Here is a 26,353-nt window from a genome sequence, read left to right as displayed (position 1 = left end):
AGGCAAAAGGGGGAATCGGCACACCTTGCACACCCCCTGTGCATGCTTATGTGTGGGGTGTAGTAATAAAGAAATTTGCAAAGGTTTTTCTACATTTGTTCTGTGTGATTGGAGAAAAAAAACTAACAATCTCTTTCTATTTCTCTAACAAGCAGGGCCCTCTAATTCCTCCTGTATTTATTGTATTGTAACTGTATTGTCCTCCCTCATATTGTAAAGCGATGTGCAAACTGCTGGCACTATATAAATCCTGAATAATAATAATAATAATAATAATATTTCCTCTACAAATCAAATCATATTCATTCATAAAAATTATGAGTAGCTCAGGAAAAATACTACAGTATGGCCACTAGATGGAGCTAATGATCACTGGGTATAAATGCTTATTTGATTTGATCCTTAGCTCCATCTAGTGGCCATAATATAGTATTTTTTTTTTATGAATGAATAACAATTGACCCATTCAGTAAATAGCCTTAGAACATTCGATTGAGCCCCATTTGCACCGGATGAATGTAGCATTTACTGAATACATAGCTGCACCTATATTCAAATAAATACACAGGAAAGCAAGAAATGTGTTACTTTAAAAGGCTGCTAGCATAACTACCTGATCTCAATCTTCATAGTATCTTCCCAAAATCCCCTTTATAGTGGTAAAGTGTTGTTCCGCCTCTCACGGCTGGCCCGTCACTCGTTTGTTTGCAGTAGACATCAAATTTAGCTCCAATAGGACACATGATAGGGGGTCACTTCCACCAGAACCACACAGCTAACAATCAGCTAGGAATGTATCTGATATATATATATATATATATATATAGAGAGAGAGAGAGAGAGAGAGAGAGAGAGAGATATAGATATAGCGATAGATAGATAGATAGATAGATAGATAGATAGATAGATAGATAGATAGATAGATAGATAGATAGATAGATAGATAGATAGATAGATAGATGGATAGATGGATAGATAGATAGATAGATAGATAGATAGATAGATAGATAGATAGATAGATAGATAGATAGATAGATAGATAGATAGATAGATAGATAGATAGATAGATAGATAGATAGATAGATAGATAGATAGATAGATAGATTTATGTGTTGACTGTATTGCTCTATTGTGGCCAATTAAAAGTGTTGGTTGTATTCCTAAAAATGCGTTCTTACCGATTATGGTGCGATGATTTAAAAATACATAAGGGGGCGTATGAATGGAGCAAGGCTGATTATGACAACGGTAATGGCACGCGGGGTGATCCTACAATCCAAGGTCTGTGGGGGGGTCCCTTGCCGTAACTCGTGATATTTTTTCCCCGTTCTCTTCCTTTCAGCTGATGCAGCAGCAGGCTGCCATCATGGCTTCCGTCGCGCAGGGCGGATACCTGAACCCCATGGCTGCCTTCGCTGCCGCCCAGATGCAACAGATGGCGGCCCTCAACATGAACGGCCTGGCCGCTGCTCCTATGACGCCAACATCAGGTAAGAGAGACGTCAGCATTTTTGGGTCATGTGATATCATAAAAAATGATGTAAAGTTTTGGATACAATAGGAGCCCCCATCAGATTTTTTTTTTTTTTTTGCCTTGTGTCCCCACTGTTCCTTTACTTCCTTTACTTCCTGTCCTGTCCTGTTAATGTTTTGTGCTATAAACAAAAAAAGAGCGACAAATCTGAAAAAAAAAAAAAAAACAATATTTTTTACTTTTATGCTGTATAACATTCCCAATCTATTTTTTTTTTTTTCATCATTTTAGGCCAATTTGTATTCTGCTACATATTTTTAGTAAAAGAAATCCCAAGGTGTATATTGATTGATCTACAAACTAGAGGAAAATGTTACTTTTATTTTTTTACTAGTAATGGCGGCGATCAGCGATTTTTTTAGTGGGACTGCGACATTGGGGCAGACAAATCGGACCTCTAACTGGCATTTTTGAAAGTTTTGAGGGGACCAGTGACATTTCTACAGTAATCAGTGCTAAAAATATGCACTGTCACTGTAATAATGACATTGGCAGGGAAGGGGTTAACACCAGGGGGGATCAAAGGGTTAAGTGTGTCCCTAGGGGGTGTTTTCTAACTGTGTGAGGGTTGTAATCACTGGATGAACACAGAGCCTTGTGTTCCTAAATAGGAGGAACACAGGATACCTGTGTTCAGCCGCTGGTGACCTACTGAGTGCGCAATGAAGACAAGGATAGAGTGCAGATCTCCCCCTCTTCGGAATGGATGGTGTAAACTGTGTCCAAGCAGAGGCCGGCTCCATGCCCCATCAGAGAATCTCCTTTTCCCAGCTAGCCCCGACCGAGGTGCCCCAGCTCCCCCCAGCCACCCCCTGCTGGCCAGGGTTGGAACCTAGTATTGGCATCGGTGTGTAGTGAGTACCTGGAGTAGAGCTTTAGCCTGCGATGCGGGTCAGGTGGAGGCCAGGAAGAGGGAGAGCGGGAGGGGGGCTGGGTCGCTGCACCATGGGCCTATGGGTTGTACTTGTCCCCTGGGCCAAAAGTAGCCAGTCAGCCCCTGCCCCGCAGCACATGTGCTCCTGGCTTTTATACAGTATCCCATAATGCACCAAGACAGCCAGTCTCTATCAATCACTCGGACTGTATCAAGGCCTGTGTACCTATTGGTCAGGTTTCCTCCCACTGTCCAACATGCCTCCCTATTGGACCAGTGTGAAAACACTATCTAGACCCAATGAATCACACACTGAGCACACTGAGCAGACCTAACTCACAGACAGTGGTGTATTTTGGTTTTGTGCTGCCCTAAGCAAGACTAAAATTGGGCGCCCCCTCTCCCTCTCCTATGTAAATTTTCCCACCTTTTCCTGTTTAACGGATTTGACTCCCCTTTTAAAATTGAAGGACTACAAGTCCCAGCAAGAACGCCTGAGATCTCATGAGAGAGGGTAGGCGAGAGAAGGGGGTGGGTGAGAGAAGGGGGTGGGTGGGTGGGGTGGGTGAGAGGGGGTGGGTGAGAGAAGGGGGTGGGTAATGAATGAGCGAGAGAGAGAGAGAGAATGGGGGGGTGGGAGAAGGAGGGGGTAGGGAAGGGGGCATAGAGGGGGGCAGAGCCAGGGAGTCACAGCCGTGACATCACTAGTTGCTAGATGCCAGGCGGCTCTAGCAACCAGTGGCCAATAGAGTCTCAGGTGGCTATTTTGCTGCCCCCCCTGAAAAGTGCCGCCCTAGGCCTGGGCCTTGTCTGCCTAGGCCAAAATACAGCACTGCTCACAGATCCTGCTCTCTGGTAGGCAGAAAGCAATATAGATTTGCCTGCTGCTCCTCTGATAGGCAGACAGAGCCAAAAACTATACTCTCTCACTAGCACCTACCTAGGAGGGTGCTATAACTGTATCAGGTCCCATCGGGTCACATCATTAAAAGTTCACTGGCTTGGCATCATGGTGATGGCTTCTTCTGGAGGGCTTTGCGAAAGTACAGGTACCCTTCAAGACGTAGAAGAGATGTGTATTTGCATCCTCCCCCGATCCTTGCAACAACACATGCTGAAGCTGCAACATTACAGGGAAAGAAAACTAAGAGAGAGTTAGCGCTGACTTTGCAGAAAGGAGGAGATGAGTGTCTTCGCCCCTTTCATCTGATGTACAGCGCAAACACAAGGAGCTGTCACATCAGCGTGCCGGTGTCATCGCTGATAATAGGGAGGAAACCTGCCAACTCAAGTGACGGGGAAATTTTCCACTCTCCTCTTTTCTTCTTCCTTTTCTTCCCCCTGACTGATGAAGAGAATGGAGCATCCGCTCCTGTGTTCTTTTTTTTGCCCCGGCACAGCAACTGTCATCCAATTCCCAAAGAGCCGTCAGATCCCAGAACTTTCTGCAGATCCCAGTTTTCGGGAGGGAGCGCGTGTTAAGGAAGAAGGGGGGGGGGGGGGTTGAGGTGATACAAGACAGCGTGACAACAACAGAGGAGAAAGGAGGACAATAAGAGCCTAATTAGCACTCAATTAATGCTGGGTAAAGGAAGACATTGGGAGGTGAAATGATTTGCCTGCGGTGGTCTTATTGTTTCTCAAACTAGTAAAGGGAAATTAGAATGCTCCAATCAAAAATTGACATCTTACGTTCTTGGATGAAGCGTTTGACTTGCACAAGCTTGTGCCATTAAAACCACATGTAGCACTGTCCCCAGTGGTGTATTTTGGTTTTGTGCTGCCCTAGGCAAGACTAAAATTGGACGCCCCCCCCTTATGTAAATTTGCTCCACTCCTTTTTTAACAGATGTGACTCCCTCGAAAATTGAAGGACTGCAAGTCCCAGCATTAACCTCTGAGATCTCACGAGAAGGGGGGTGAGAGGGGGTGGGAGAGTGAGAGGGGGTGGGTTTGGGAGAGAGAGGGGAGATGAGAGAGAGAGAGAGAGAGAGAGAGGGGGGATGAGAGAGAGAGAGAGATGGGGGAATCAAGGAGAGAGAGGGAGGGATGAGAGAGAGAGGGGAGATAAGAGAGAGAGAGGGGGGATGAGAGAGAGAGGGGGAATGAGAGAGAGGGGAGGAGAGAGAGAGGGGGGATGAGAGAGGGGGAATGAGAGAGAGGGGGAGGAGAGAGAGAGAGGGATGAGAGAGAGGGGATGAGAGAGAGAGCGCAAGAGAGAGGGGGTGAGTGAGATAGGGGGGATGAGAGAGAGAGAGGGGGGATGATAGAGAAAGAGAGAGGGGTGAAAGAGAGAGAGGGATGAGAGAGAGAGAGAGGGGGGATGATAGAGAAAGAGAGAGGGGGTGAAAGAGAGAGAGGGGTGAGAGAGAGAGAGAAGGGGGTGAGTGAGTGAAAGAGAGAGGGGGGGTGAGAGAGAGGGGGGTGAGAGAGGCGGTTTTAGCAACCAGTGGCCAATAGAGTCTCAGGTGGAGGGGGGTGGCTTTTTTGCTGCCCCCCTGCAAAGTGCCGCCCTAGGCCTGGGCCTTGTTGGCCTAGGCCAAAATACAGCACTGACTGTCCCCCCGCGCAAGGACCGCTTGATATTCACTCTGTGGGTTCCCCCTGGTTACCAGCACACGGCCATAAGCAAAGACTTTTCCTTAATTCTCCTTGGCTTTCACTCCAATAATCAGTCCGGGGGTATTTGGTTGTTTTTGTTGTTTATTGTAGAATGGGGATAGGAGAAGGAAATAGTGGGATACTCCAATTTTACCTATTCACAGTGTTTGAGGACTCCTATCTTCTCTACTTGCAAAGGGTATGGAACAGCCAGGCTGTTGATTCATCCTGCCACTTTGGATGAATAAGGATTAAGTCTCTTATCTTTAAGACGACTTGAGGAACAATTAGTTATCTTCAGGACACTCTCCCTAGTATCCCCTCTCTTCCTCTGCTGACACCTGTCCACTGACTATCCTACGAGCAGGGGTGGCCCCCCTCAGGTCAGGCCCCTTGCCACGAGTCCCTGTACTCACGATACTGCAATCCCAGGGTCTCCAGTGTCTCATCTCTCTGGCAGCTTCCCTGGACCTCTGGGTTCAGCTCCTCTCAACCGCTCCTCTGGCCCTCAGGATGACCTCCTGCAACCACATGACACCTCTACAGAGGAGGAGGCAATCGCCCCCTCTTCCCTCCACTTTTCAGCCAAAGACCCCACAGCACATGTGATCCTGGCTTTTATACATTATCCCAGAATGCACTGAGGCGACCTGCCCCCTGCCAATCATCAGGACTGTATCAAAAGCCTATGCACCTATTCGTCAGGTTTCCTCCCACTGTCCAACATGCCTCCCTATTGGACCAGCCTGAAACACTCTCCAGACTGAATGAATCGCATACTGAGCACAATGAGCAGACCTCACTAACAGATCCTGCTCTCTGGTAGGCAGAGAACAATATAGATTTACCTGCAGCCCCTCTGGTAAGCAGACAGAGCTCAAAACTCTACTCTCTCACTAGCACCTACCTAGGAGGGTGCTACACATGCAATGGTCAAAGCGCTAACGGCCTTTTGTATTATTGTGTCCTTACAAAGAAATGGAGGGATTTGTCAAGAGCAGATCAAATTCAAGATCCAATTAAGGTCTGGTGATGGTTGGTGGCCAAGGAGGTGGCATTTCAGCTCTCAGCAAGAACATCTTGTTTGCACAGTTATCAAGAAAAGCTTCAGAAATGTAGCCTTCTTGTCCTAAACAGAGGCTACTATATCAATATAGTTTTTGGCTGGGCTGTAGTTAGCTCATACTGATTGTATGGTTTTTCACCTGGTTTTTCCCTGAACTTATGTTGGCTTGTGATTACTCACTGTCTCCAGTAGATGTCACTGGTATCACTGGTCATAGAATGAGATTTAAAAAAAAAAAACTAAGTTATGAATAGTTATATTTTTTTCAGCCAATCCAGTAGTGGTGCATGCTGGGGTAGGATATACAGTATTTCACAAAAGTTAGTACACCCTTCACATTTTTGTAAATATTTTATTATATATTTTCATGTGACAACACTGAAAGAATGTAGTCCCTGAAAAACTTTGTTTTCTCGTTTGTTTTATCGTTTGAAGAACCCTGGCCTAGGCCATCTTTATGTAGAGCAACAATTCTTTTTTTCAAATCCTCAGAGAGTTCTTTGCCATGAGGTGCCATGTTGAACTTCCAGTGACCAGTATGAGAGAGTGAGAGCGATAACACCAAATCTAACACACCTGCTCCTCATTCACACCTGGGACCTTGTAACACTAACGAGTCACATGACACCGGGGACGGAAAATGGCTAATTGGGCCCAATTTGGACATTGTCACTTAGGGGTGTACTCACTTTTGTTGCCAGCGGTTTAGACATTAATGGCTGTGTGTTGAGTTATTTTGAGGGGACAGCAAATTTACACTGTTATACAAGCTGTACACTCACTACTTTACATTGTAGCAAAGTGTCATTTCTTCAGTGTTGTCACATGAAAAGATAGAATAAAATATTTACAAAAATGTGAAATTAATTTAAATCCTCCTCCACTCTGAATGCTGGGGCCTCTCTCTCTCCTGTCTGTCATGTGACAATGATGACATCACTGGTTGCTAGATGCCAAGCGGCAGGCGATACTAGCAACCAGTGCAGGAGAGGCCGGGCCAGCAGAGCGGAGGATTGGATCGGATCGGATTGGGCCTGCCTGCCGCCTGGCCTGGACTTGACTCTGGGCTATCAATTTAGGACCAGCACCACGAGACCCAGGGATTTTTGGGGGCCCACTCGGGGCTATAGCCCGGTCAGCCCCCTCCCCTCTTAACGCCACTGTCTTCACCCTAGTTTGAAGACGCGATAACCTTATTGTGATTTTTTTTTTTACCAAAAATATGTAGCAGAATACAAATTGGCCTGAAAGGATGAAAAAATTAGATTTTTAAATTTTTTTTTTGGGAATGTTGTATGGCAGAAAGTGAAAAATCTTGTTTTTTTTTCAGAATTGTTGGTCTTTTTTTGTTTATAGTGCAAAAAATAAAAATCGCAGAGGTGATAAAATACCACCAAAAGAAAACTCTATGTGTGGGAAAAAAAGGACATCAATTTTATTTGGATACAGAGTCGCACGACTGCACAATTGTCCGTTAAATTAACACAGTGCCGAATCTCAAAAAATGGCCTGGTCATTAAGGGAGCAAATCCTTCGGGTCCAGAACTGGTTAAGAGCAAATTCAGGGGCGGCTGATGTCAACTACTTTTACAAATACTAGTTGCCTGCCATGCTAATCTAATGGTTTCAGTCCTTTCTGATTAGTTGGCCTAGGACCATCATGCAGATCAGTGGTCCTGACGTCAGTCTGACTTGCTACAGTACATATATATTTCAAGGCATTGAGAAAATGTTGAAGCCAGGCAGGTGGTATTTTCAGTCCTTCAGTTCCTTCAGTACAGGCTTCAGGTTTCTGCAGATTTGTAACATTTAAATTCCTGTTTTTGCTGTCCTTCCTCTAGGTGGCAGCACACCACCTGGTATCACCGCACCAGCTGTGCCTAGTATTCCATCTCCAATCGGGGTGAACGGCTTCACCGGCATACCGCCCCAAGCTAATGGACAACCAGCTGCAGAAGCCGTGTTCGCCAACGGAATCCATCCATATCCAGGTAAGGAACTCTGCTCAGCCAACATTATTATTCCTAAAGCTGACTTAGTGTGTATTTTGGTTGCTGTACATGGAAGTGTTCTTTAAAGTAAGAGCAATGTCCAAGCACACATGGGGGCATGTGGTTGGATTATGGTTGACAAACGCTATAACATAATTAAAGAGCTAGATTGATATTTAAAATGAAGTTCTGTTCAGCAAGTCTCATGATCTACAACCCAGGCCAGCCAGTACAGGCTGGGAAATAGAAAGCAGCAATATTTCAGGGGGTGGGACTTTTACAGACCTATGTCAAAAACCAACAAACAAAAATTCCCAGCTCACTTACCAGCCAGCCTGCAACAAATAGAATTAAGCCTAACCAACAGTTCACATTAAAACAAGGGGTTTAGTTTGCACACATGTGCAAATACATGTGAAAGCTGCAGAGGCCCCCATCAGGACACCCCAGTGTACTGCAATCCTAACTATAGGTTTTGAGAGTCTCCAAAGCTGGAACACATACTGTGTGTAATAATGGATTGATTCAGGGCTGGTATGCTTGGAGGGAGACCCCCCGCTTTTTGAAGGTACAGGGACGCACTAGACACCCGGCAATTACACAATGGTAGGGAAGGTATCCATCCCCCCCCCCCCCCCCACACTCCCCAACCCATAACCAATTCTCCAACTATACAAACAAATGGCAACCACCCCAACCTATAATTGGCCTTTGCAGCAAGGAGCACATGGAAGGATGACGCATGTCAAAAAACAACAAAGAAAAATTCCCAGCTCACTTACCAGCCAGCCTGCAACAAACTGAATTAACCCTGTCCGACAGTTCACATTAAAACCAGGGCTTTAGTTTGCACACATTTGCAAATATATGCTTAATCCATGTGCTCCTTGCTGAAAAGACCAGACGTAGGTTGGAATGGTTGCCATTTTTTTTTTTGTTCTTATATAGAACTACCAGGCAGTCGGAAGTGGGCTCCGGCAAGAACTGCCAAAGGCATTTCCAGTATATTGCTCTTGAGATGTATCTTAACACTTTGGATTACTGTGTAAATGCCGCAAGCATTCTCACAGCCATCTCAAATATTCCCAATAACTTAATTTCCTATGATCAGCATATATACAGTATCTCACAAAAGTGAGTACACCCCTCACATTTTTGTAAATATTTTATTCTATCTTTTCATGTGACAACACAGAAGAAATGACACTTTGCTACAATGTAAAGTAGTGAGTGTACAGCTTGTATAACAGTGTAAATCTGCTGTCCCCTCAAAATAACTCAACACACAGCCATTAATGTCTAAACTGCTGGCAACAAAAGTGAGTACACCCCTAAGTGAAAATGTCCAAATTGGGCCCAAAGTGTCAATGTTTTGTGTGGCCACCATTATTTTCCTGCACTGCCTTAACCCTCTTGGGCATGGAGTTCACCAGAGCTTCACAGGTTACCACTGGAGTCCTCTTCCTCTCCTCAATGACAACATTACGGAGCTGGTGGATGTTAGAGACCTTGCGCTCCTCCACCTTCCATTTGAGGATGCCCCACAGATGCTCAATAGGGTTTAGGTCTGGAGACATGCCTGGCCAGTCCATCACCTTTACCCTCAGCTTCTTTAGCAAGGCAGTGGTCGTCTTGGAGGTGTTTGGGGTCGTTATCATGTTAAAAATACGGCCCTGCGGCCCAGTCTCTGAAGAGAGGAGATCATGCTCTGCTTCAGTATGTCACAGTACATGTTGGCATTCTTGGTTCCCTCAATGAACTGTAACTCCCCAGTGCCGGCAGCACTCATGCAGCCCCAGACCATGATACTTCCAACACCATGCTTGACTGTAGGCAAGACACACTTGTCTTTGTACTCCTCACCTGGTTGTCGCCACACACGCTTGACACCATCTGAACCAAATAAATTTATCTTGGTTTTATCAGACCACAGGACATGGTTCCAGTAATCCATGTCCTTAGTCTCCTTGTCTTCAGCAAACTGTTTGCGGGTTTTCTTGTGCATCATCTTTAGAAGAGGATTCCTTCTGGGATGACAGCCATGCTGACCAATTTGATGCAGTGTGCGGCGTATGGTCTGAGCACTGACAGGCTGACCTCCACCCCTTCAACCTCTGCAGCAATGCTGGGAGCACTCATATGCCTATTTCCCAAAGACAACCTCTGGATATGACGCTGAGAAAGTGCACTCAACTTCTTTGCTCAAACACGGTGAGGCCTGTTCTGAGTGGAATCTGTCCTGTTAAACCACTGTATGGTCTTGGCCATCATGCTGCAGCTCAGTTTCAGGGTCTTGGCAATCTTCTTATAGCCTAGGCCATCTTTATGTAGAGCAACAATTCTTTTTTTCAGATCCTCAGAGAGTTCTTTGCCATGAGGTGCCATGTTGAACTTCCAGTGACCATTATGAGAGAGTGAGAGCGATAACATCAAATTTAACACACCTGCTCCCCATTCACACCTGAGACCTTGTAACACTAACAAGTCACATGACACCGGGGAGGGAAAATGGCTAATTGGGCCCAATTTGGACATTTTTACTTAGGGGTGTACTCACTTTTGTTGCCAGCGGTTTAGACATTAATGGCTGTGTGTTGAGTTATTTTGAGGGGACAGCAAATTTACACTGTTATACAAGCTGTACACTCACTACTTTACATTGTAGCAAAGTGTCATTTCTTCAGTGTTGTCACATGAGAAGATCTTCTATTATTATTATTATTATATCTTCCAATTAATTATAAATTATTTAGGGATTATACCATAAGAAAAGAAAGGAGGCAGTAACCAATTTAAGCCGTACTTTATCATCAAAATTAAATATGATTGGCCGTAAATATTATACCGCGCTCATCGTCTCTAATCTCTGGAACCTTCTTATTGAATGTATCTCAGTGTTTTGGTGGCATTCAGTGCTCCGGTATCTTCTTTCCAGGCTTGGATGCCGCAGATCAGCAGCAAATGGTCCTTGGAAATAGATTTAAAATGTTGATTGCCGTGATCCAAAGATACAGAACGCCCCCCTTCCCCCGCCGCTGAACAAGTTGTGTAAAATAATTTTTCATGTCTCCGCTCCCAGCGGAACAGAGCTAACAAGTGTTCCTAAAGAGTCAGGATTTCAGAGTCACTAAATTACAATTAGACATGTGTAATTCAGCCCATTAGCAATTAGAATCATCATTATTCTTTTCTATTTTCTAACAGTCACCCGCATTCCATAAAACATATGTGCCAAAGGAGAGAGACAGAGCGAAAGAAAGACAGAAGAGGGAGATGGGAGAGAGGAGAGGAGAGGAGAGACGGATGCAGTAGAGTCAGACAAAGAGAGAGAGAGGAGAGGAAGAGAGACAGACAGAGAGAGAGAAAGAGAGAGGAGAGGGAGTGAGAGACACAGAGACAGAGGGAGAGAGAGAGGAGAGGGGAGAAGGGGGGAAGAGGGAGAGGGACAGGAGAGGGGAGGGAGAGGAGAGGGAGAGGCAGAGGCTACAAGAGGAGAGGAGAGGAGAGGAGAGGGGAGGGATAGGAGATGGAGAGGAGAGGGAGAGGAGAGGGAGAGAGAGAGAAAGAGGAGAGGGGGAGAGAGAGAGAGGAGGAGGGGGGAAGAGGGAGAGGGACAGGAGATGGGGAGGGGAGGGACAGGGGAGAGAGAGAGGGGAGAGGAGGAGAGGATAGGGAGAGGGAAAGAGAGAGAGGAAAGGGAAAGGAGAGGGAGAGGCGAGGAGAGGGAGAGGAGAGTCAGAGGGAGAGAGAGAGGAGAGGGACAGAGAAAGAGAACAGACAGACAGTAGAGTTAGAGGGGAGAGGGAAGAGAGAGGGAGACAGACAGAGTGGATTTATAGAGATAGAGAGAGAGGAGGGTCAGAGAATGTAGAGAGAGAGAAAGGGGGAGAGAGAGAGATACAGAGAGAAGAAAAGGAGAGGGAGAAGAGAGGGAGAGGAGAAGGAGATGGAGGGGAGAGGAGATGGAGAGAGGGGAAGAGGGGGGAAGAGGCACAGGAGAGGAGAGAGAGAGGAGAAGGAGAGGAGAGTCATAGGGAGAGAGAAAGGAGAGGGAAGAGAGAGGGAGACAGACAGAGTGGATTTATAGAGAGAGAGAGGAGGGTCAGAGAATGTAGAGAGAGAAAGGGGGAGAGAGAGAGAGAAACAGAGAGAAGAAAGGGAGAGGGAAAGGAGATGGAAGGAAGAGGAGGGGAGAGGAGAGGGAGAGGGGGAGGAGAGGGAGAGGAGAGGAGAGAGGAGAGGAGAGAGAGAGGAGAGAGAGAGGGAGAGGAGAGGGAGAGGAGAGGAGAGGGGGAGGAGAGGGAGAGGAGAGGAGAGGAGAGGGGGAGGAGAGAGAAAGGAGAGGGACAGAGAAAGAGAACAGACAGACAGTAGAGTCAGAGAGAGAGGGGAGAGGGAAGAGAGAGGGAGACAGACAGATTGGATTTATAGAGAAGAGAGAGAGGAGAGTGAGAGAGAGAGAAAGATAAAAAGAGGGAGAAATCAGAGGGGAGAGAGGAGAGGAGAGAGAGAGGGGAATGCCAGGGAGATATATGGAGAGGGATGGAGAGGAGAGGGAGAGAAGAGAAGGAGTTGAGAGTTGGGAGAAGAGAGTGAGAGAGGGAGAGGAGTGAGATAATAAGACTATAAGGAGAGAGAGGAGAGGAAAAAAAAAAGAGTGAGAGAGGGAGAGATGAGAGAGAAAGAAGAGAGTCAGATAGTGAGATAAGAAGAGAGAGATAGAGAGAGGAAAAGAAAGAAGGAGAGAGAATGGTTGGGATGATAGAGAGGAGGAGACAGGACAGGGGCTCATAGATGGAGGGAGGTTGATAGAGATGGGGAGAGAAGGAGGGGGTTGGGGGGACAGAAAGATAGAAAAGAAGAAAAGATGTAATTTACCATCTTCATCTCAGAATATTACAGATTTTAATGAGCGGATTCTCCCAAACTCGCTCTTGTGCAGTAATAAATGGAGGTGATTAAGCTGGGTCTTGGCAGCTATAATAAAAAGCATTTGTGCTCAGAGTTGAGTTAGTTATCAAAATAAAATATCCATCATGTGTATGTGTGGTGCCGTGTGTGGCAGAGCAGTTTTATGGAATGAGCATTATGGAGGGAGCGCGGACCGCCCACACCGCTTATTATATCACTTTCATCATCCTAAAAATCCCGAAAAACTCCCCTCCACTGCCTAGACCAAGACTCCCTGGCTGAGCCTGCTGGGGAAGACTTGATCGGCCAGGCTGGTATATGTATATACTGTGTATATATGCTGTATATATTGTATATAATGTTCAGGGGCAGCTTTATTTGCTCATTACATATAGTATACAGATTTGCGTGCTGCTTAGTAGTGTTGCACAGTCATAGGTGTGCACAGCCTATTGCATTAGGGTGTGCACCCCAAAGTTTAAATACACATGCATGTGTTTGCCTACATGTACATGGCCCCGATACATTACTCTCCCTGCTGGCAAAGTGAAATAGAGCAGAGCAGGTCCGAGGGAGATCTTTCCCATCTCCTCACTGGCAAACAGAGCGATAATGCTAATGTGCCCTAGGTGATTAGGGTGTGCCCAGGCACACCCGGCACACCCTGTGCGCACGCCTATGTGCACAGTGATTGTGCCTTTCAGATCTCCATATATCACTGCTAGACTAACAGACAGCTTCTGACTAACAATAGATTCTTTACAGTCTCTAATCACATTAAACAGCCACAGTGTTCTGAGCAGTTGAAGACAATGTGATCTTTGCTTAGGCAGCAAGTGGGAAGGGCGTGTCTATTGCTGCCCACTTGGATACATTTTATGCCTGTGGCCAGCCAATTAGGGAGAGTGGGGAGGAGTTTAGCAGAATTCAATCATGTCAGGGGCGGGGCCCAGACCACATGCAAGGATAAGTACAGGCTAAAGGGTTGCATCAGTCTCTTTAGCATAAAGTAGTCATATAGCCTTGGGGGGGGGAGACGGCCATGGACTGCCTACACAGAGCAAGAAAAGTCCTCGTAGGCAGACCATGGCTGTTGCAACTTCTTTAAAAGAATCTTAAATCTATTTTTTGGCTGAAGTTCCTTTTTTAATTTCTCTATGAATTAAAGTCATTTTTATGCTTTTTTTTCCCCATGAAAATATATACGTATTCCCTCCTAGAGACAGAATAAAGATCTACTGAGTCCTATAATGAATGAGCATTGGGAGCTGCAGTATATGCCTGCTAGATCATTGGCTCTGCTGACCTCTAGTGGAATCAGCTGGGTATTACACCTTATGCAGCTCTAACTGACTCTTTCGGGCCAGCAGTAGATAGAAAACATAGGTGTGCGCAGCCTATTGCATTAGGGTGTGTACCCCAAAGCTCAAACACACGTGCGTGTGTGTGTGTGTGTGTATATATATATATATATATATATATATATATATATATATATATATATACAGTATCTCACAAAAGTGAGTACACCTCTCAAATTTTTGTAAATATTTTATTCTATCTTTTCATGTGACAACACTGAAGAAATGACACTTTGCTACAATGTAAAGTAGTGAGTGTACAGCTTGTATAACAGTGTACATTTGCTGTCCCCTCAAAATAACTCAACAGGCAGACATTAATGTCTAAACCGCTAGCAACAAAAGTGAGTACACCCCAAAATAAAAAATGTCCAAATTGAGCCCAATATGCTATTTTCTCTCCCGGTGTCATGTGACTCGTTAGTGTTACAAGGTCTCAGGTGTGAATGGGGAGCAGGTGTGTTAAATTTGGTGTTATCGCTCTCACTCTCTCATATTGGTCACTGGAAGTTCAACATGGCACCTCATGGCAAAGAACTCTCTGAGGATCTGAAAAAAAGAATTGTTGCTCTACATAAAGATGGCCTAGGCTATAAGAAGATTACCAAGACCCTGAAACTGAGCTGCAGCATGGTGGCCAAGACCATACAGCGGTTTAACAGGACAGGTTCCACTCAGAACAGGCCTCGCCATGGTCGACCAAAGAAGTTGAGTGCACGTGCTCAGCGTCCTATGCAGAGGTTGTCATTGGGAAATAGATGTATGAGTGCTGCCAGCATTGCTGCAGAGGTTGAAGGGGTTGGGGGGGGGGGGGTCAGCCTGTCAGTGCTCAGACCATACGCTGCACACTGCATCAAACTGGTCTCCATGGCTGTCATCCCAGAGGGAAGCCTCTTCCAAAGAGGATGTACAAAAAAGCCTGCAAACAGTTTGCTGAAGACAAGCAGACTAAGGACATGGATTACTGGAACCATGTCCTGTGGTCTGATGAGACCAAGATAAACTTATTTGGCTCAGATGGTGTCAAGTGTGTGTGGCGGCAACCAGGTGAGGAGTACAAAGACAAGTGTGTCTTAGCTACAGTCAAGCATGGTGGTGCCAACATGTACTGTGACATACTGAAGCAGAGCATGACCCCCTCCCTTCAGAGACTGGGCCGCAGGGCAGTATTCCAACATAACGACCCCGAACACACCTCAAAGATGACCACTGCCTTGCTAAAGAAGCTGAGCGTAAAGGTGATGGACTGGCCAAGCATGTCTTCAAACCTAAACCCTATTGAGCATCTGTGGGACATCCTCAAACGGAAGGTGGAGGAGCGCAAAGTCTCTAACATCCACCAGCTCCGTGATGTCATCATGGAGGGGTGGAAGAGGACTCCAGTGGCAACCTGTGAAGCTCTGGTGAACTCCATGCCCAAGAGGGTTAAGGCAGTGCTGGAAAATAATGGTGGCCACACAAAATATTGACACTTTGGGCCCAATTTGGATATTTTCACTTAGGGGTGTACTCACTTTTGTTGCCAGCGGTTTAGACGTTAATGGCTGTGTGTTGAGTTATTTTGAGGGGACAGCAAATTTACACTGTTATATAAGCTGTACACTCACTACTTTACATTGTAGCAAAGCGTCATTTCTTCAGTGTTGTCACATAAAAAGATAGAATAAAATATTTACAAAAATGTGAGGGGTGTACTAACTTTTGTGAGATACTGTATATATATATATATATATATATATATATATATATATATATATATATATATATATATATATATATATACACATACTGTATATACTGTATAAATACACAAACAGACATGCACTCTTAGGTCCCTTTCACACGGACCGTGCTCTGCTCAGCGGGGATCAGAGGACAGACAGCTCCATCTCCGCACTGTGTGCGGAGAGGGAGGTCTCAGAGCCCCGCTGCTCTCTATGAGGAATCGCCTGTCCGCTCTCATCCCATCCCATCCGATCCGATCCCTTGGACAGATGGAAAATAGGGTTTCCATCCATCCGGATTTCACGGACAGGATCGGATGCGGATATCACCGCTGACATCCGCTGCTCCATAGGGCTGGATCTGACCGGAACGCCCGTGTGAAAGGACCCTTAGGCCGGCCATACATGTTCAATTTTCTTATATAATATAAAATTAGGTAAAAACTAAACAACTTTCAATGGTATCCAATTAGGCAGGCCCTTGCACTACATAGTTTAAGGTAAATCTAAAGGAAAATTGTACAAGAAAATTGAAAATGTTATGGCCAGCCTTACAGAAAAATGTAAACAAACATTTAATAATATTTTTTAAAAGCATTGATGGTGTCAGTAGGGCAGTGGGGCCTATGGGTTATTAGGGTTGTGCCCAGGCACACCTGGCACACCTATGGAAAGAACCATACTCGTAACCCTCTGCAAATTATTATTTGTATTTATTTATTTGAATTACTTATATAGCGCCAACAATTTCTGCAGTGCTGTACATATATATTTCACATTCACAACAGTCCCTGCCCTCAAGGAGCTTACAAAAAAAAGATCCTAACTCACATTCATACATAAACTAGGGCAAATTTAGACAGGAGCCAGGGAGAACATGCACACTCCAGGCAGGTAGTGCCGTGGTTGGGATTCAATCCAATGACTCTAGTCAGGGGAGGGCTGGCAGCCTTAGGCCTGGGGGGCAAATCCAGTCAAGTGGCCCATTGAACCATGGAATCAGCTCACCATCCGTGCCCACCTGGTTTTGGACTGACAGCTGTATACAGTGTCTGGCCCCTACATTAATCCAGCCCTGAGTTTACTACATTTTTACTAGTTTTTACCACTTTTCAGCGCGGCCCGGGGGGCAATTGCCACCCTACCCCCATTGCCAGTCCTCCCCTGACTCTAGTACTGCCAGGCAGAGGTGCTAACCACTAAGCCACAGTCATATTATTATTATTATTATTATTATTATTATTGTTTCATACTGTATAATACCAACAGTTTTAATATGTATATACCTTGCTTAGAACAAACTAAATGTACAAAAAAAAAAAAAAACAAAGTATATTACAATCCCTGGCTGCTGGGCTGTGGTTGGACCCTCATCATCATTAAGCTGAGTCAAAATGGCTCTTGCTTCCCAGACATGGTGTCCCATAGGTTAGTCCCTGGCCCTCTCCCTTTCCTGGACATTTCTCCTGTCCAATTCAAACCTTGTTTCATGACTATTTGGTGTGGGGAAGCTGCAGCTGTAGCACCATATTGGAGTAGTGCATGTGTGGCCCCATGCCCTTTATATCTTCAGTGGATAGGAAGGCCAACCCAAGAAATGATGGCCATCAAAGCACAACTGGCCAGGACTACCCTGCTGGGAACACTGCCATGGATGTTTGTTTGCTTGAAACAGACCTCTCAAAATGGGGGACTGTCTCTGGCAAACGGGGACCATTGGCAACCATACCAAATAACTAATTAGAGAATGTGGTTATTATGACTGATGATGATAACATTACCACTAATAATGACGTAGCAGTAGAGTGTTGTACCATCGTGTGCGGTATGAAAGCACCACACACTGACAGCTCAGTGTGTATTAAACTGTGAAGAGTGGTCTCTGCCACAGCTCCTGCTAAGACCACGCCCCCTGATGTATCTCACTCCGCCCCTGGGGCTTAGTCATATAGGGACGAAACGCATCTGGACGCATTGTATTTGGAAGAGCTGAGTCTGAGGTTGCTCTTCACAGTTTAATGTGAACTGAGCTGTCGGTGTGTGACGCCTTCATACTGTACTTTTTGGATGAGCATTTTGATCCAAGTATCTCCAAGTAGGGATCACCTGAGCAGCTCTATTGCCACTTACAGTGGCGCTCCAAGAAGGTTATAACAGGTCACAGTGAGTGTTGTATTGTGTTAGCCATCACCAAATGCAGACGTTTGGATGTAGGGAGATACCATTTATTAGCTAAGTTCAAAGATTGAAGTGAATTGCCTGAAGATGAGGCCAGCGTGCCTTGAATTTCTTGCACTGCAGTCCATTCAGTTAGCCAATCAATCACATTATTAGTAATAATAAGCTGGTCCAGTGGCTGCAGTCTTATACGGGTTAAGACATTGTAAGCTGAATTTCCAGATAAGGGGTATTGCTGTGGGTGTTTGTTTGGCAGGGACAGACCTGTCAAAGCGGGGACTGTCCCTGGCAAACCGGGACAGGTCACAACCATAATTCCATCTTATTTATAAAGGATTTGAAGCATCTTACAAATGGTACAGTTTATCTCTATGTAAAACACACTAAGAAATAACAACAAGCAGCATTTTTTTTGTAAACTTGATATACACTATATTACCAAAAGTATTGGGACGCCTGCCTTTACACGCACATGAACCTTAATGGCATCCCAGTCTTAGTCCGTAGGGTTCAATATTGAGTTGGTCCACCCTTTGCAGCTATAACATCTTCAACTCTTCTGGGAAGGCTGTCCACAAGGTTTAGGAGTGTGTCTATGGGAATGTTTGACCATTCTTCCAGAAGCGCATTTGTGAGGTTATGAGTCTCCACTCTAATTCGTCCCAAAGGTGTTCTATCGGGTTGAGGCCAGGACTCTATGCAGACCAGTCAAGTTCCTTCACCCCAAACTCACTCATCCATGTCTTTATGGACCTTACTTAGTGCACCAGTCCAAATCATTTGGTGGAGGGGGGATTATGGTGTGAGGTTGTTTTTCAGGGTTTGGACTTGGCCCCTTAGTTCCAGTGATGGGAACTCTAAAGGCGTCAGCATACCAAGACATTTTGGACAATTTCATGCTCTAGACTTTGAGGGAACGGTTTGGGGACGGTCCCTTCCTGTTCCAACATGACTGCACACCAGTGCACAAAGCGAGGTCCATAAAGACATGGATGAGCGAGTTTGCGGTGGAGGAACTTGACTGGCCTGCACAGAGTCCTGACCTGATAGAACACCTTTGGGAATAATTAAAGCGGAGAGTGTGAGCCAGGCCTTCTCATCCACATCAGTGCCTAACCTCAAAAATGCACTTCTGGAAGAATGGTCAAACATTCCCATAGACACACTCCTAAACCTTGTGGACAGCCTTCCCAGAAGAGCTGAAGCTGTTATAGCTGCAAATGGTGGGCCAACTCAATATTAAACCCTGCTGACAAAGACTGGGATGTAAAGGCAGGTGTCCCAATACTTTTGGTAATATAGTGTACTGTATATTGATTGTAACTTTGGTTTTAAAGAGGCCCTGTCACCAGCATAAAGAACTGCAGGTAAAAACACAGGAAAATCAAGTATTTCCAATGCTTCCTTGCCGTTTTCTTCCCTTTTCATAAATTAGATTTATTCCCTTGTAACGTGCCTCTGAATATGTGTCTAATTACCATCTGTGCTGGCCCAGCTCCACTCCCCCTCACTACCCTAACAAACCTAGCAGCCTAAAGCGTAGCAGCAGACCTAAAGCGTAGCAGCAGAGGTAGTGAAGAGGAATGCTATAAAGTGTCACTTAAGTCTACTAGGGCTGCTGATATCACATCCAAGATGGCGGCACCCACCAGCAGTCTCAGGGATGTGTAAGGAGGAGGATTTTAATGGAAAATAACATTGGCCAGATATTGCATATTGAAGAAGTCCCCATACCTGAAGCTTTCCGATATTTTCCTAGAGCAACAAAGCAGCAAAGGTGAGTATAAATAGGTCGGGTCAGCTTTCAGTAGACTCTGTAATTTTTCCAATTCATGGCAAAGTAACTGATTCTTTTTAAAATCATCTTTTTAATACATTTTATTTTTTATGTTTTTTTTTTTTTTTTTTCAGAAATACCACTTCAATGGATAAAATGTACGTATAGAAGAGATAGGAGGCGCTATAATGTATTTATTATAGCAGTTGCAGGCTTGCCACTAAGCGTCAGCTATGGATATTTCTTGGTGTTTTGGCACAGGTGCTCCTCTGCAAAAATTTATGTTAAAAAGTCCCCATATTATGGTTTCCCCTTATACAATTAATGCCGGTCCTGGGAGTGCAATTCTGTGACGTAATTCAGCCCAGTTGGAAATGTTTCCTTTCATGGGAAGCTTTCGGGATTGACATATAGAATACCATATGTAGCATCCTCTAGTATGTTAGTGTTTAAGTTAAGTGTAAATGTTTGACTCATGGTAAGTGTGAGTCTGGAACCTGGGTCACGGTTAATTGCAGGTCAGGGCTGAATGACTCATACAAGCTGGTCTCTGGTGCCTCCCCCTGGTTCTGGAAGTTTGTAGAAATTTTTAGAAGCTAGAGAGCGGAGGCCAGGAGGGATGATCTGCATAATAAGGGGAGCTTGGCCATTCCCCTGGCAGGGGGCCTGACAGGGTTGCTGAGCCAGCCCTTAAATATGGATGAGTCATGCCAGCAAGGTAGTTGGGTGGAAGATGGAGTGCAGAGGAGACGGTCAGTGGCCTAGGAGGGGTATCCTTGGTCTAAGGGAGACCCTCCCTTCAGGCTAGGCTCAGACTGGCTCAGGGGGACCCATTCAGCAGAGAGGTTTGACATGGAATCCTGCCTTAAAAGCGGTTGGAGCAAGTAGGACAGTGTGAGTACATCAGCACATCCAGGAACATTCAAAGGGGAGAGACTGCCACATGTAGCAAATTTTCCAAAAGGACAGTGCTGTGCTACATAAGGAGAAGATACACTCCTGCATGCAGTAGTTTTTGTGCTGTTTCCAAGAGGAGCTGGGAGCTCCTAGACCAGTGATGGTGAACCTTGGCACCCCAGGTGTTTTGGAACTACATTTCCCATGATGCTGATGCACACTGCAGTGTAGTTGAGCATTATGGGAAATGTAGTTCCAAAACATCTGGGGTGCCAAGGTTCGCCATCACTGTCCTAGACTCTAATGGACTTTTGCTTCTAAATCCACTAAGGTCTGTGTGAAAGAAAAGAGAGAAATCAGTCTGGGATCTTTTTGTACAGAGGAAGGAAGTTGTCCCCTGTCGTTGTTCTTGATTCAAGTTGGGCATCCCATAAATCCCTTCACCCATCCAAGTTGTTACCCCTAATAAAACATAACACCTAAAAACCAAAGCCAAAGGACTAACCTCTTTGGTTTGGATGCAAGCGGAGAATGCGTGTTGCCTTATTATGCAGGAGTATGGGAACCAGTTGCCAGCAGCCCCTGCGGGTTGGGCTACACATATTTCTGCCAGGTCAGTGACTCCACCAGAAGTGAAGGAAGCATCAGTATGACAGCCCTGAGGCAGCAGTAATATCTCCTAAATTACTGTCCTGGTTCACTTTAACAGTAATGCCAACTCATCAACCTTATTGCAAAGTAGCTCAAAAAAAGGCATTGTTTTGTGGGGACTTAGTGGTGGTCCCCACATATTTAGAGGCAGATTCTGGGCATAACCAACCAGGAAAGTGGCAGAAAGGAGTAGTCCACACATATGTAGAGGTAATGTATTGGCAGAACCAACAGTATACACTAATAATAGAGAGAATGACCAGTAGAATAGAGCCCACCTTCTTCAACTAAGTAAGATGCGGTCTTCATGAACCAAGGTACATACTCAATACATAGGCCATCAACATAGGCAGTGATTGTCATGCTTACCCCTAATGCAGGTGGTCAGGTACTATAGCTAGCTTCAGTGTTCTTCAACTAAAGCATACCCTTTTCCCATAGGGCAAGCAGGGTTGCCGGTACTCAATTGCCCCCTAGGTCTTATACACAGTGCTATAGTGCCTGGCCACCACACCGGGGCAGGTGCAAACCGAGCAAAGCAAACAGGCACTTGTGGTTAGCAGACAGGCAGAGTGGTTCAATGATAGTCCAGGTACAAGGCAGACAAGGTTCAGAATAGTCAGGGTCAATCCGTAATCAAAAAGGCAGGCAGAGTTCAGAGAATAGTCCAAATTCTAATCTAAAGGTCATAAAACAGTAATTTAAACAGCAGAGCAGACAAACAGGGAGTCTGAAGCACGTGTTACAGATGCGATCACAATTATGAGACTGCAGGCTTGGATGGCTTAAATCAGGTTTAGTCTCCACCCTGAGACTGACTACATTAATCACCTTGTAGTTGGACAGACAGACAGGGAGAATGCATCACAGCCAAAACCAAAATGCTGGAATGAGATCAGCAGCTATAAAGGAGCAGAAGCACTTACATGCTCCTGACATTAACCCCCCCCCCCCCCCCCCCCAAGGAGGGGCCCCCGGACACTTTGAGGCAGGCTGGACATTGGGCACCAAACCATGAGAGATAAGCTGAACATCAGGCACAGAACCATCAAGCTGGGCAATGGTCAGGGGATCAGCGAGGTCAGTTCGGTTAGCACTTAGCAGACAGAAAGTCTATGGAGCCAAACTGGACAGTAGACAGAGAACCAGTAACATCAGGCTGGATAGCAGGTGTAGAGACAGACTGGACCGCATCAGCAGATGCACAGACAGACTGGACCATATTGGCAGGTGTAGAGACAGAGTGGATCACATTGGTAGGTGAAGACAAGTTACCATAGATGTGCATCCAAGGATGTTTAGGGACAGGCAAAGGTAGGGGTAATCCACAGTGCTTGACATTTGAGGAAACGAGAAACCAAAGAAAAAGTTTTAGATCAAGCCACAGGTCAATGGTATAATTACAAGATTGTTCCATGAACAGGCATGTTCCTATAGCCCAAGGACACAAGTTCATTTAGTGGAGGAAAGTACTTGGATATCACCAGCTTCAGAAAGAGGGGACAATATAATTTGGCCAAAAAAGCCCAACCTAGCTGATGGACTGCTCCATGTATCTGCTGGTGCCAGTTACTAGGGATTAAATTGACCAAATGGTCTAAAGAATTTAGCCCGTTTTATCATTTTTTTTCTGACCCTACAAAAATCTCCAGCACAGTCTCTCCAGGCTTCATGGCAGGTCTATTTATGTGTGTCAGATTAGCTGGTGATTCACAGTATGTTCATCTATAAATCATTTTCTTTTTTATAAAGTTCCACTATTAGTGATATTAACCAGGACATTCATCCTTTAACGTGTCCATGGGTTCCCCTGTTCACATTAACGCTGGCTTCCATAACATTTGCTAAACTTGACATGCCCCGAAAAAAACTAGATACAATCTTTAATCTGAGCTGGCTAATTAAGTGACTTTCTATAGATCAGGGGTCTCCAAACTTTCTGAACAAAGAGCCAGTTTACTCTTCTTGAGTCTTTAGGGGGGTCCAGTGGCCAGTAGGATTAGAGAACGCCCTGGAGTCAGTGAGCATAAACAGTGTCCCTTCATTGGTTTTGCCCTATTGTTGGTGTCTGTGGGAGGAATGGTGCCCCATCATTGGTGTCTGTAGAAGGAATGGTGCCCCATCATTGGTGTCTGTGTGAAGAATGGTGCTCCATCGTTGGTGACTGTGGGAGAAATAGTGCTCCAAAGTTGGTGCCTGTGGGAGGAATGATGCCCCATCATTGGTGTCTGTGGGAGGAATGATGCCCCATCATTGGTGTCTGTGGGAGAAATGGTGCCCCATCATTGGTGTCTGTGGGAGAAATGGTGCCCCATCGGTGGTGTCTGTTGGAGGAATGGTGCCCCATCATTGGTGTCTGTGGGAGAAATGGTATCCTATCATTGGTGTCTGTGGGAAGAATGGTATTCCATCATTGGTGTCTGTGGGAGGAATGGTATTCCATCATTGGTGTCTGTGGGAGGAATAGTGCCCCATAATTGGTGTCTGTGTGAGAAATGGTGCCCCATCATTGGTGTCTGTGGGAGAAATGGTATCCCATCATTGGTGTCTGTGGGAGGAATGGTGCTCCATCACTGGTGTCTGTGGGAGAAATGGTGCCCCATTGTTGGTGTCTGTGGGAAGAATGGTGTTCCATCGTTGGTGTCAGTGGGAAAAATGGTGCCCCATCGGTGGTGTCTATTGGAGGAATGATGCCCCATCATTGGTGTCTGTGGGAGAAATGGTGCCCCATCATTGGTGTCTGTGGGAGGAATGGTATCCCATCATTGGTGTCTGTGGGAGGAATGGTGCCCCATCATTTGTGTCATTGAATGACATGGTGCCCCAAGGGCCAGATAAAGGCAAGCAAAAGCCCACGCCTGGCCCGAGAGCCACAGTTTGAAGACCACTGCTTTAGTTTATCTTTTTGTTAAATTCACATTCACTGAAAGTTCTTTGAAGATTTGTAGAAGATTCACGTAGGCCCACCACATCATTCATTAGGCAGAGGAACACCAACAGATGTTGCTGTCAGATATCAACTAAAGATATATAGGCAAGCAGAATGGTCCGACAATTTGACAGCACTGATTCGTCAGGTGATGACTGTCAAGGGGCAATGCTCGTTGACCAATGTGTGTTCTTTGTGCAAGCTGATATACGGGGAACTTTTGCGTTTTGTATATATTTTACATCCCCTTCCATTGTCCATCTTCCTCTACTAAACTCTTCCCATTTTGTCCATCTATTCTTTTAACTAGGTCCATTTTCCTGCCTAGGGCTGAGTGCCGAGGATTTTGTTTTTGCCTTCTACAGTTCTCTGCCCTGACAATTAGATAGATGGAGCCCAATAAGTTCTTAAAAAAAAGTTGAGTTTCCCCGATGATACAAAAAACAGGCGTGTCATACGATGGTTCTGTAATGACAAACCAAGGCCATTAGATGCGAAGGTGACCATCACGAAACGACAGTTTATATGGATATGGCGTGTCCTCTCGTTGAGATGACTCGCGGAAGAGCTTTTGGCTTTGCATGCCATTAAATGGCGGCATTAAATCTCGGACCTCTCACCACTTCCACGTTGATCAGCATATCCTTTTGGTTATTGTTGTGTGTGAATGCCTAATTAATTACAACAGTAAACGCCGGGCTCTTTTAATCACGCCATCAGCTCTCCTAATCAATCTTAATAATACGGACCGCGCGCTATGGCACCCATGAATTTTAATCTACATAAATTTTGTAAGGCTCGTCACAAGCTTGTTGCATGAAATGATATGATGGCGGATTTAGATTAAGTCCTTTGAGGAAGACTTAAATTGGATTGAAGAAGCTAAGCTGTCTCACTTTCCCGTTTTATTGCCGACACGTTGACCTTGCCAAGGCTCTGAGCTCTGAAAGTCACATATAACAATGCAGATGGCTCCAGCCCCGTGTACACATTTATTTGACCTATAAACAGAGACATTGTATAAAAATTCCATGTAAATCTGTCCGTACATGTTCTTTCCTAGAAACATCTCCCGTCCGGGGCGAAAATATAGAGCTTGTTAAAGTGAATGTCACAAAGGAATATATTACGTCTGGCAGAATCGGAGGCTAGGTTGACCTACATCTCGTCCTTGAAGCCGGCCGAGTCGGTCAGGGACTCCTCTGCGCTCTCTAGATTTTTTTTATTTTTTTTTTTTCCTCTTGCTCGATCGATGCTCTTTAGCACCGGTGTTCTGCGTTCCTTGGAGAAATTAAGGAAATTTTGTATTATTCAGTGTATGTAAATTAGAACCTCTACTCCACTGGCTATTAAGTCTCAGTTACTAATGCTTGGCATTTGTCCTGTTAAGTGGAAGTTGGCTACTCTTTGGTCAACACAGCCAGCTTGAGGGTAAAGCCCAGCTGAACTTTCCATTGAAATCAGCAAAATTCCTTTGAGGTGCATTAAAAACCGAAGGTGTGCCAAGTCTTAGGGCTCTTTCACACTGCTGGTAATGCTTACCGCCCTCTAGTTAGTTACATAGTTACATAGTAGGTGAGGTTGAATAAAGACAATAGTCCATCCAGTTCAACCTGTGTAGGTGTGTGTGGCTGTAATCATCTCACATACCCCTGAATGTTCTGATTCTTGAGATGTACGTCCAAGTCTTTTGAAAGTCACCATACCTCCCGCAGAAACCACCTCTTGTGGTAGAGAATTCCACAATCTTGTAGCCCTAACAGTAAAGAACCCCCCACGTTGCCTGAGGTTAAAACGCTTCTCTTCTAACCGCATTGTATGCCCTCGAGTCCTCATGCAATCCCTTTGACTGAACAGTT

At 45.3% G+C, this 26,353-nt stretch overlaps 1 protein-coding gene across 14 annotated transcripts in view; it reads left to right on the top strand.

Annotated features, from left to right (window-relative positions):
- CELF4 (CUGBP Elav-like family member 4) overlaps window positions 1-26,353 on the top strand; it is a 1,612,756-nt gene that overhangs the window by 1,435,767 nt on the left and 150,636 nt on the right. For all 14 annotated transcript variants that reach the window (XM_082261568.1, XM_082261569.1, XM_082261567.1 and 11 more), the window contains 2 exons: window positions 1,343-1,490; window positions 7,917-8,066. In XM_082261568.1, the coding sequence (XP_082117694.1) occupies window positions 1,343-1,490; window positions 7,917-8,066 (298 nt within the window). The remainder of the gene's footprint in view (window positions 1-1,342; window positions 1,491-7,916; window positions 8,067-26,353) is intronic.

Source organism: Pelophylax lessonae (genome assembly GCF_965119305.1).
Source record: "Pelophylax lessonae genome assembly, chromosome: 1".
Taxonomy (NCBI): domain Eukaryota; kingdom Metazoa; phylum Chordata; class Amphibia; order Anura; family Ranidae; genus Pelophylax; species Pelophylax lessonae.
The sequence above is the reverse complement of the archived record's forward strand: the minus strand, read 5'-3'. Positions and strand labels throughout refer to the sequence as shown.